We start from the raw sequence: 12,957 nt of genomic DNA, 5'->3' as shown, positions 1-12,957 counted from the left end.
AAACTGCAAAATAGCACCAGGGAACGTTTGCTCCGGAACACGCCTCCTCTTTTCGCTGAACCGCCCCTGGGAGCGCAAGTGTATTTCCTAGTTTACCGACGTGCGTCTATGGAGGGAAAAGTCTGCTGTGCGCAGGTGCAAAATAGGAATGATACATGCGTCGGTGTACAAAGTCAATTGCACTGGGTGCAAGATAGGGCCCTTAAAGTGTAATGTCTAGTGTGGCACTAAAAGTCCATTTGATTTTCCCCAAAACAGTTGAAAGTGGTAATCTGCTAATGTTTTTAATAGTGCTGGTTGTTGTACTTATTCGCACCAAGTTAGGGTTAGGGGACTCAGCCAACGTCGATGAGGAGTATAAATACTATTGAACGGGGACGACGATTGTAGACGAGACCCAGGTAGACTTAAGTCAGGTGCGAAAGAAGAAAAAAATCTACCACACACCGTTTTCACAAATTTGCGTTTTTGTAGTTTATACTGAGATGATAATGGTGTCATTCTCATAAAACCCATCTTCATAAACCCGTTTTCAAAAGTTTGCGTTTTCAAGGCCCTCAAAACGCTGTTGTCATGTAAATGAACGGCCAAAACACATACATTTTTTCCTTTTTTAGTTGAAAACGGTATAGTGCTTAAAGCCCCTAAGTGTTAAAGGAGAACTCCAGTCAATTTTAACATTGAGCTCATTTTTTTGTACATTTGGAGTGCTGTCAATACAGAGAACAACGACAAAAATCGGTGTTGCCTACACCGAGTTATTCTATTTTTAAAATTTGCACCCTGTTGACTTCAATGGGGCAAGTACTAAACCTGCTTTTAGCCTCTTAACATCCTTGATGTGATCATAGGTAACTAAACCTATGCGTGTGAACTCGACAATCGACCACTGTGGACTTCAACCGAAAACAGGATGTAAACACAGGTATTTGCGCTGGCTTAAATAACATCATTTTTATACATATCTTTCACATCTACTGCAGTCAGATCCACTCGTGTTCACTCAGAAGGAATCACTCACATGACCTGTGCACTTGTAATGACACATCAAGGATGTTAAGAGGCTAAAAGCAGGTTTAGTACTTGCCCCATTGAAGTCAACAGGGTGCAGATTTTAAAAATAGAATAACTCGGTGTAGGCAACACTGATTTTTGTTGTTGTTCTCTGTATTGACAGCACTCCAAATGTACAAAAAAATGAGCTCAATGTTAAAATTGACCGGAGTTCTCCTTTAACAAAAGCAAATGTGAGCTAAAATGAATTTGGTGCAGGAACCATGTAATTTTAGATGGTTTCTACAAGTCTTTAAGCTGTTTTATCATGACTCGTGTTTCACAGGACTCATACCCGAGCCCTCCGCTTTGCAATAGTGATCTACTGAGCAAATTTACTACACCAGAAAAGCCAAACATATTGAGCTGGTTATGTGATGCAAACATCAAAATGTATCAGTTTACAAATCATGCACTATGGTAAAAGTGTTTTGAGGTTATGGCATAGTTTTGTGCAATGAACCACATGAAAATACATCTTTATTAATCAATAATCTGCAACTGTAATCATAATTTGTGTGAAAAGGAATAAAAGTTGTTGGTGTTTTACTGCCTCCAGTGAATTGTATTTTTATAAGCGAGAGGCATGTTTTTCCATTGGAAAACATGGAATGTTATGTTGGAAAAAGAGGATAGTGACTGTGGCTGTCAAGCTTCAAAAAGGACCCAAAGAAGACCAAAAGAATCAAACTAATGTGTTTCATGATTTTAACTCACTGACTCAGTGATTCACCGTGGTTCTCATGAAGCTCACGGGGAAGTGATTTTCCATGGGGAAGATTTTCTTTGAAAACAACTTAAATATCTGTCTGTTCTTCACACAAATCTATCATAGGAATTCAGAATATAGCACACAATTCAATATGAACTACTTTTATTGGGTTTGACATATGTGACTTTAGTTCATAGCGACTGTTCATAGTTCACATTTTTCTATGAACTGTTTGTTTAAGAAGCATCAAAACTGTCTAAAGGGATTTGTTGTTGAAGCACTTTTGAGTAGCAATTGTGAAATTTCGGTGCTGTATTTGATTATGAAAAGATGCAGGTTGGTTTTGTATTGTGGCCACATGTTCTGAGAGAACATAGTGATTAGTTCAGTATGATTCATCAGAGTACAATTCAAAACATGAGTCATCTACATCCGACAGACTCATATATTTCGTTTTATTACTGAGAATGATCCTTAAGGCAAGTTTATTTATGTACCATTTGATAGTTACGCACTGGGGATTCAAAGTGCTTGACAAAATAATCATAATAGATGTATACGAAATTTAAATCAGTTAAAAATTTAATATAAAAAACAATACGCCATGCTGAACTATTACAATGTACCAATATTTACTCATGCATCGTTATTGCTATTGCTCATACTTGGGGTTAAATGTCTAACTGACTAACCCTTAGAAAATTTAAGCCTAAAAAGCTTCATTGTTTCCTCACTTGCAGATCATTTCCGGAGAGGCCTACCTGGTCTACACCAAACGGCTTTACTCCAATTCAGACTTTAACCAGTACGCTGTGGCGCTCTACAAAGTGGTGGGGACGTTTCTGTTCGGCGCGTGTGTGAGCCAGTCTCTGACCGATATGGCCAAGTACACCATCGGACGCTTGCGGCCCAACTTCATGGCGGTTTGTGCTCCAGAAGTGTGTAACGGCTACATGCTGGAGATAAACTGCACGGGAAGCCATCGCAACGTGACAGAATCCAGGTACAGAAGCTGGGAACGGGAAGGGCCGGTGTCAGAGGTCATAGACTGCTAACCTCACTTCCTGTATTTGTTTATTTTTGCTGTTCACCTGTTGTTTCACTTCCTGTTTGTCCAGTACATTTGTGCTTTCTTATGCTGTGACCTTTGCAGTCCAAAGCTCTCACTGGAGTTTTCAAATGCCATATTTCCTCAAGAGGCTTGAAGTATAAATAGATTTGATTATACATGCAACACAAAGCATGACCAGTGTTAAGAAAATATTTCAGTTCTATCTGGGCGATTTGTCAATTAGGGGAACTTTTTTAAATTAAAAATTAGGGCTGTCAAAAGATTAATGTGTTTAAATAATATATGTGTGTGTACTGTGTATAATTAAATTTGTATATATAAATACACACACATGCTTGTATATATTTAAGAAAAATGTGTAATTTATATATAAAAAAATTATATTTATATATAATATAAATTAGATATAAATATATACAGTATATGTATGCAAATATTTCTTAAATATATACATGCATGTGTGTGTATTTATATATACAAAATAATTATACAGAGTACACACACATATATTATGTAAACGCAAACTTTTATTTTGGATGCGATTAATCGCGATTAATCTTTTGACAGCCCTATTAAAAATATTATATTGAAAAATTTTGTTATTATTGTTATTTGTAATCAGGGCTTGGCGTTAACTTTTTTGCTCACCAGCCACTGTGGCTAGTGATTTTCCAAAGTTACTAGCCACTCAGCATTTTCACTGGCCACAATTTTGACATTGATACCATTGGGAAAAACTTGCATATAGATATTTTTGATATTATCTCATAATACGGCAGCAGGTATATTAGGCTGCCGTCACTTTAAGACCTATTATACCGTAACACGTGTTTTATTTCTCAACTGTTTGTGTTTACTTTAAACATAACTGACTGCGTTTATGACATGAATACTCACCAAGACACAAAATAATGTCAAAATGCTGGTTTGAGCGTAATGAGCAGCGCAAAAGAACTCAGTTTAGTCCTGAGAGGCGGCTTTATGTTCTGCACTTTGGGTGTTTGAGCTCAAAATCTGCGGGAATTAGTAAAATTATGCACAATATGCGCAATCCCTCACCGAGATTCAAGCCCTGTAACAACATTCATCCAGAGCAAATGAAACGAGTGAGTGAGGAGAGGCGGGTTTGTGTCACTCGCTGCCGGAGAGAGAGAGAAAGTGCAGCTGGTATCATATCTATTCTGCTGAAAATTAGTATTGGAAGCATTTCAGATATTTCAGTGTTGATATGTATTAAAAAAATCTATATTTTTGATAACACTACATTGCACTTAGTTTATTATTTCAGATGCCTCTTTAAAAGACTACAATTGAAAAATGTATATAAAATTCTAGTGTCTAGTAGGAGTGACTGAGTTACACGCCACTGCTGAAATACACTCGCATTTGGCGGGTTTTAATGTCCCTGTTTCTAATCCTTCAAAATATTTTAACATCATGTATCACTATATTTAAATAATCTGAGATTTACTGTTAGCTCTGAGTGTTATCACCAAACAGATCAGTGTTTTAGCATTTTAATTAAGAAGTCCAGTTCTTTTTATTATTTTATAAATTAAAAGTTATTTGTTGAACTTGCAAGTCCAAGAGTTATAAAGCTCTTTCTCCAAAACATAAAAAAGGTCATTGGCATCACACATACCAAAATGCACTGGAAGGTCAAGGCCATTATGGACATGTGATAAATGTTTTAACACAGTTGACATCTTGAAACGTGAAAAATGACCCATGAACTGTTCTAAATGATGCTTGAACTGTGAAAATGATTATTTTTCCTCTCTCTCTCTGTTGTTTTGTATCTGTCCGATCCGCCCTTCCACCGTCGGTTCTGTTGCACCAGGCTGTCCTTCTACTCCGGTCACTCCTCCTTCGGGATGTACTGCATGTTGTTTCTGGCGGTGAGTGGTCACAGTTGTCTTCCTCTTCTACAATCATGCTGACACAGAAGACTTGTGTAGACAGATAAAGGAGAGAGCAACAGGAAACATCATAGAGACAGTAAACTATGACCTCAAACGTCTCAAGCTTTAAATCAAGATAGTATGCAATGCTTAAAGAGACCTATTAAAACAGTTTTGATTTTGTTGTTTGGGGCCTACTAGAATAGGTTTTCATATTTGAATGTTCAAAAAAACATTATTTTTCACGTATTTGACATTGTTGACATCCTATCTCTATGAAGCCCCTCCATCCGAAAAGCACAATGTGCTCTGATTGGTCGACTGGACCAGTGTTTCGTGATTGGACAACCGCTTTGAGCATGTTTAGGAAAAGTCCCGCCCCCTAACCATAACTGCGACTTTCTACACACTTCTAAAGCCCCTTTCACACAGCGCGATGATCCCGGGAAATTGCCAGAACGCCTTCTGTGTGAACGCAAACACGACCCGGGATTGTGGGTTGGGGACCTAGTAACATTGCCGTATTCAGTCCCGGAAGGCGCGCTCTGTGAACAAAAGCCGTAATAATGCCGTGTCGTAGTGATGCCGCTGAAGCCGGGATCGTTCGCCAGCTGTGAAACGGTACGTAATGCGCAAGTTTATGATCGAATCAGGGAAAAAAATGCACAAGCGTGGTTTCTCGAGAGAGAAATCGCAGCTCATAAGCAAACTTAAAGGAAAACTCAGACTTTTTGGGACTTTAGCTTATTCACAGTATCCCCCAGAGTTAGATAAGTCCATACATACTTTTTTCATTTCTGTGCGTTCTGTATGTGTTATTTGACGCACCCACCGCTAGCCTAGCTTAGCACAAAGACTGGATGTAAATGGATAATGGTAGCATTCTAATCCCAATAAGTGACAAAATAATGCAAACATTTTCCTATTTACATGATGTGATCTGTATAGTCACAGCGTGTACAAATAACAAGGCTATATGAGACTGAGACCATTTTTAATCGTATAAATACTGGGAACTATATTCTCACTAGGCGTAGGAGCACAGCTACTTGGGCGGAGTGATTAGCGGAGTGACTATACAGATCACATGTAAATAGGAAAATGTTTGCATTATTTTGTCACTTATTGGGATTAGTATGCTACCATTATCCATTTACATCCAGTCTTTGTGCTAAGCTAGGCTAGCGGTGGGTGCGTCAAATAACACTTACAGAATGCACAGAAATGAAAAGGGTATGTATGGACTTATCTAACTCTGGGGGATACTGTGAATAAGCTAAAGTTCAAAAAAGTCGGAGTGTTCCTTTAAGACACTGCTGAGACATTACAAGTCACATCGATGTCACGTGTCTTTACGGGATTTTTACGGGTTGTGTGTTAACGCACTCTCTGATTCAGGAAAATCACTGGCAGTGTGAATGAACCAAAATCAAACGAACCCGGGTCAAATCCCGGGTCACTTTATCCGTGTATTTTCCGGAATCTCTGTGTGAAAGGGGCTTAACTAACTTAATCAGACCCCACCTCTTTATTCTGCATATTAATTATTTAAATGAGGAATGTTGTGACGTGTTCATTCCTGGAAGAAACTCAAGACTACAATGGAGGCGTTTCAGGGAGAGAATAACTCGCTTTGTAGTGACTTTGTGCTTTGTATCTTGGCATGATGTGAAAAAGCACAATAGGTCCTCTTTAAGTTCTGACATCATTTACTCACCCTCACACCTGCATAACTTTCTTTTTTTCTTCTTAGCATGAATGTTCTTCAGAATTTCTCTTTTTGTGCTGCACCGAAGAGAGAAAGTCATACGAGCTTGGGGCAACATGAGGGTGTTCAATAAACACTTAAAGTTTTCTGGTTGCTTCACTCATGTTCCGACGTGTCTGTAGTTAAGACAAGTCATATTCAGATAAGGTGCTTTCCCATAACTTCTAAAGACTATTTATAAAGACTTCGTTTCCTGCTGCTGAATGCACAAGGTTGAATTTCCATTTTTCTTCCCATATCTTCTTTTAAAATATTGTGTAATCCGTCATTGTTTTTCCTCATCCCGTGTAGCTGTATGTCCAGGCACGTATGGCATCCAAGTGGGCCCGCCTCCTCCGGCCCACAATTCAGTTCTTCCTGGTGGCTTTTGCCATTTATGTGGGATACACACGTGTGTCTGACTACAAACACCACTGGAGCGACGTGGTCGTGGGTCTTCTGCAAGGGGCGCTGATCGCAGTCCTCACGGTGAGTGGAGTTATCTCATCAAACCAGCTTATATTTCACCCCAAAATTAAAAGTTAAAATTATGAAGGAAAATGTCCTGTTGTAGAACCACTTGGGTTTGTTTGCATTTTCAGGATAAATAAATCAATTTAAATACTCTCCCTCAATCTTCAGTAACTTAGATGTATGCACAAAAAAAAAAAAGAGAAAAATTTGGTGAAATTAATTTTGCACTTAATTAGAATTATTTTTTCCTGTTCTATATTAGTCACTTTAATCAAAATTTTCCCCCACAATTATGTTTATGGTCATAAAAACAGAAAGCAGAAAGCATTTTTTCAGCAGCCATAGGGATAAAATAAACTGTTTTCAAAATTGATAATAATAATTAATGTTTTTTGAGCATCAGATCATCATATTAGAATGATTTCTGAAGGATCATGTGACACTGAAGACTGGAGAAATGATGATCAAAGGAATAAATTACGTTTTAAAATATATTCAAATAGAAAACAGTAATTTTAAATTGTCATAATACTTATCAATATTTTTTTTTATTTTTTTTTATCAAATAAATGCAGTCTTGGTGAGCAGAAGAGAATTCTTTTAAAAACATTAAAAATCTTACCGAACAGCCGTGTATAAATCACTTCTGTTTTTTTTATTTAGAGTGGAATATGGACTAATGGTCTATTTTGCAAGTTGCATTAAGTGTTTCTCCTCTCCGTCACAGGTGCGATACATCTCTGACTTCTTTAAAGAGCGCCCGCCTCGCTGCCAGGATGTCGAAAGCGCTGAAAACGAAGACAGCGAACGCAAACCCAGCCTTCAGATCGTAGACACGGACAGGAACAATATTTACCCCTACAGCAGGCCTGTATGAGCCTGACCTTTGACCTGTGAGGGCAGACACACAGAAACCACTGGATGCTGCACCACGTCTCGTACAGACAGCCACACACACGTTGCTGCACACACACTGTACACTGGCACTGACCGCACTCTCTTCCACAGGACAACACTCACATTTCAGAGAGAGCAAGTGAATGCATGAACTAACACTGAATATTAGATTTTATACTCCTCTACAGACGGCTGATCGTGTTTATACCGCTTTTTGTTTTATGCACGCTCACATACGCCAAGAGCACAGATCGCCTGACATCTAATGAACCCTGAGGGACTTTATTGTATCAGAGCACAAAGACGAACTTTTTCAAGGGGAACTGGACGTTTCCATGACAACCGCAAAACCACGGTTGACATTTACTGACTAGATGTACTTCTGCTGTTGGAAGCGATTCTTTCGGCATGGGAAAGAAAGTGAACTTTTCTAAGTCATCAGAAGACAAGAGTTTGTGGTTCCCTGAGTTAGAAATCCAGGAAGAACAGTATGAACATGGAACAGATGCCAAAAAAGGTCTTTCTCACATCGGTAATTAGATGATATATATACAGTATAGATGATATATATATGAAGCCCTCGATGCAAAAGCCGCCTATGTCAAAAATGAGATAACAATATTGAGTGAATAGCTCTCCGCACATAGTATACGTTTATCAAATAATTTCCCTTCAAACTCACTAAATCCCAGACTCAGCCCATTCAGAAATGCCGGTACTTGGGTAGAAACCTATACATAAGAGCCTGATAAAAATGTTAATATTAAAGAAAAACGTTAGACGGACTTTTGCATCTGGATTCTTCATATATATAACTGTATTATAGTGACTTTATTTTTTGATGTAAAGAAATGTTTTCCTGTGGCGGTAGGTTTAGGAACTTTATAGCTTTTTATAACCATGATAGCCATGACAACAATTTGGTGTTATATCCAGACACATCTGCATAGCATGATTATTTTTTATAAAATACTACTTTATTTTAATGTTTTATTTACTAAAGTCTTTATCCATGACAGCTTAGCAATCTCTCATAAGGACGCCGTTTATAATTACCACTAGCTAACCGAGGCACATGTGTGTATGTGTGTGTATACATATATATATATATATATATATATACATATATATAGGCTATATATACTTTTTTTTTTTTTTTTGGAAATTAATCTTACTAACCAACCTGTCCACAAAAGGTAACAAAAATATCAACTAGCTGTATATTAACAGCCGTCTGTTTCGACGTGAAACGCTGCTCGTAGTGTTAAAATCACAGCCAATCATAAAGCTGTACGCGTATTCTAAACCAATGAGGTTTCACTAAGGGGCGGGGCTACCCAAAAACAAAACAAACTGTCCATTCAAATGGAATTGCGCCATGTTGTGCATCATCATGCTGAATGTTTCCACCATAGATATGTATATATCTATAGGCTTCTGGCATGTATGGCAAGCCATTTTTACATTTAACAGTTTGACTGGGTGTCAGATATCCGCAACTACATTCTTCCTATCCATAATTGTCATTTCAGATATCCACAAAGACATTCTTCCTAGGACAAATGACGTCACTTTTGCCATTAATTTGTATGAGGTTTATCATTACAGATATCTACAATTCAGTTCAAGTGAATTATGGATATCTGCAACTGAATTGTAGATATCTGTAATTCTAGTTTGAGATATCGACAATTTGATTCTGACTAGTCATAACTCCAGTACAAGATATCTTTAATTCACTTCAATTCAAGATATCTACTGTACATGTTACATATCTTAAATTAAGTTTGACTAGGCGAAATGACGTTGCAGATATCTGTATGCAAATTTGGCCCGCATCCCACTTTAGGCGGGAGCAGAGCGTGGTGTTGTTCAAATCATCAAAATCACATAGCATCTGTTAACTGTTAACTTGTAATTAGCACTGATTTGCACCATGTGGGAGCAGCCAGAGGGTGAAGGAGTTTTTAATCGTTTTTTTTTTTTTTTTTTTTTTTTTTTTTTTATTCAGACATTTAAACATTTAACAAATGTCTCTTTAATGCTGTTAGCTATACTGTTTCAACCTGAAATCAATACCTAGAGGCTGTCATGGCTTTTTACTGTAAAAAAAAAAAAAAAAAAAAGAACTAATCTCAACTAAGAACTATTTTTCTCATCTAAGGAAGTTAATGTTATTGCACTTCCATAGCAAGAGTAGCATGCATGTCAGCATCTTTATTAAAGTGAATTAGTGTGCATCTCTCTCATCCATAAATCTTAGGTCAACAATAACCTATGGTAATTTTAATCATGATCATAAACATAGACATTGCATGTTGCCAATATTTGAGAGACCCCCCCCATATACATCTAAAATAGAGCAACGTCATGCACAATAATTTGCAATTGACACAATGACGTTTGAGATATCTTTAACTTTCATTCTGCCTATACAAAACTGAATGAAAACGACATTCAGCTCGTCTCACATCTTACATGACAACTGCAGATATCTGTCATTCAGTTTTGCCTAGTCAAAACTCAATCTGCCGTTTCGAGTAGTCACAATTACGTTACAGATATCTTGAATGACAGTTCCAACTATCCAAAATGTAATTACGACTAGTCAGAAAGACGTTGTTGATATCTACAATGTTATTTCCGGATAGTCAAACTTAGCTTTTATAAATGTTAAACGGGCTTGCCATAGGCATGTTATTAATAATGGTTGAAAAAAAAATCTTTTTAAACTTTTTTTTAACCTTTTATCTCACCCATGTTATTTATAGAGGAAAAACCATTCCTATTTTATTTAAACAATTTTTTCATCATAGGCCTACATTTTTTTTTTTTTTTAAACAACATTATTTTTATTTTAAAGTTCTTGACAATCAATCATATAAACCTGTACAACAGAACCTGCTGTCTACTGTGAGCTTCTAATGCTGAAATTTTTTATGGACTCTATATTTAGTGAATATGAATGATGTGTCCCTCTTTTTTCTTCTGAGGAACACAAGACTCTCTGTGACTCTGGTTTAGTCACCGAAAACCAGACAGCCTTAAAATAAATGAGGACTGAGCTCATAATGACTTACACAATTAATGTGAAGAAGATTGTGACTCATGTTTACACTTTTGCCTATATATGTAAAATGCAACTATTGTTTAGTTGAATGTCCCAGAGCAATGTTGAGTATTTTTGCAGGATTGTTGTAAGTTTGTGCATATACACTACTGTCTAAAAGTCTGGGGTCAGTAAGATTTTTTTAATGTCTTTGAAAGAAGTTATGCTCACCAAGGCTGCATTTATTTGATCAGAAATACAGTAAAAAGGAATAACTGTTAAAAAAAAAAAAAAACTCTTTTTATGTGAATATTTGTTAAAATATAATGTATTCCTGTGATGCAAAACTGAATTTTCAACATCATTACTCCAGTCTTCAGTGTCACATGATCCTTCAGAAATAATTCTAATATGATTTGCTGCTCAATATCAACATTTATTATTATTATCAATGTTGAAAACAGTTGTGCTGCATATCTGCATATGCATCCTTGCTAAAAAAAAACATTAAAAAAAAAATAATGTTACTGACCCTAAACATTTGAACAGTGTATCAGATAAGAATAGTACATTGTTGTTTTCAAAATTAGTTAGACGTGTAATACATGAGAGCATATCAACTAATGTTAATGAACACAGTATAGTGTCTTCATGTCAAAAATCAAGAGTTTGATTTTCACATTGGGAGAAAAAAAAAGTCTAATTGGTTAAATTAAAGCTACTGAACTTTTTATTCTTTTCCTGAAAATGAATAATTGTAAACCACTTATGCTTAGAGCTCAAAACATTTTTTTTTATCTAAACCAATTATCTTGTCCAATTATTATTTTGTAATGATTGGTATCAGTGACTTTATAAGAAGTTTTGATTGTATAGCATATGAATGTTGCACTTATAATTTTTTTATTTTCTTGATATGTTTTATATTTGTTTGTACCTACAATGTTCAAAATAAAAAAATAAAAAATCATCTTTCTGTTCTCGCTGTAAATAAGCTCAAAACAGAAACTTATGAAAAGTTTTAAAAACTGCTCAAAGTTCACACAGCAGATGTCTTCAATACGTTTATCTTATCAGTTGGAAACACTATGTTTTAACGTCCATGTTATCGGTTTGCTTGGCCAAGTATCAATACTACTCCTGCTTTCAATTAGTGTTAAGGGTTTGTTCAAATCACTAACATACGTGCAGTAAAGCAACTTTTCCAAATAATAAAACTCATATTGCTGTAAATACATTAAGACATTTTGATTTCATATTTTTGCATGTGTCTTTGATTGGATGAACTTTAGTGAAATTCAGTCAGATGCCGTTCAGCCAAAAACTCGTCCTTCAAACACAGAGATGATTGTACAAGGGATTCATGGGAATTTAACCAGCCGAAAGTGTCACAGATATATCCAGCTGGTTTTCATCAGAATCTTGCTCAAGGACAGCGAAGGCATCTGTTGACTTCCCTTCAGCTTCAGTAACTGCATGTTTCTCTGGCTTGAAACTTCTAACAAACGCTAAATTCACATTTCACACTCAAGGCAAAGTGTTCATTGTAATGCGTAAGTTTAAAATCCTCTTTCACGTTGCGTCTTTGAATAGGTCTGACTGGTTTCAGGCTCGTTTGCCTGTTTTCATTCATGTGTCGTGGACACGTGACATCCTGCTACTATACAAGACGCTTTATTTACAGGTAACAGGTCATGTGATACAACAAAAGCACGTATACGATTCCACCCAGCACACTGATTCTTCTTGAAAAATAGGAGAAAACACCCCACATTGTTTTTTTTTTTTTTTTTTAAAGCAAGATTTCCACTTTGAAATGAATCAGAGATGATCATACATTAGCACAAACGTACCATTCAATTAGATTCTCTTTATTTTATCAAAATTGTGTCGTCACTCAGTATCCCTAATACTAACTGTCCTCAGAACTTCGATATGCATATATACGTACACACACACACACACAATCTACAAACCCCTTTGCTGTAGGCTACAAATTGCATTAGCATTAGCATTAGCTGAAACAATTCACTTTAAGGTTTAGACTTTTTT

The 12,957-nt window shown here is 36.4% G+C and overlaps 1 protein-coding gene across 1 annotated transcript in view; it reads left to right on the top strand.

Moving 5' to 3' along the window:
• The window catches only part of plpp2a (phospholipid phosphatase 2a), a 34,864-nt gene extending 25,988 nt beyond the window's left edge, over positions 1 to 8,876 (top strand). The window contains exons 3-6 of the mRNA XM_081375302.1: positions 2,506 to 2,768; positions 4,678 to 4,735; positions 6,798 to 6,974; positions 7,687 to 8,876. Coding sequence (XP_081231428.1) covers positions 2,506 to 2,768; positions 4,678 to 4,735; positions 6,798 to 6,974; positions 7,687 to 7,836 — 648 coding nt within the window. The 3' untranslated portion in view covers positions 7,837 to 8,876. The remainder of the gene's footprint in view (positions 1 to 2,505; positions 2,769 to 4,677; positions 4,736 to 6,797; positions 6,975 to 7,686) is intronic.
• Positions 8,877 to 12,957: the final 4,081 nt, after the last annotated feature.

Source organism: Scardinius erythrophthalmus (genome assembly GCF_964197995.2).
Source record: "Scardinius erythrophthalmus genome assembly, chromosome: 9".
In the NCBI taxonomy this organism is placed as follows: Eukaryota; Metazoa; Chordata; class Actinopteri; order Cypriniformes; family Leuciscidae; genus Scardinius; species Scardinius erythrophthalmus.
The sequence above is the reverse complement of the archived record's forward strand: the minus strand, read 5'-3'. Positions and strand labels throughout refer to the sequence as shown.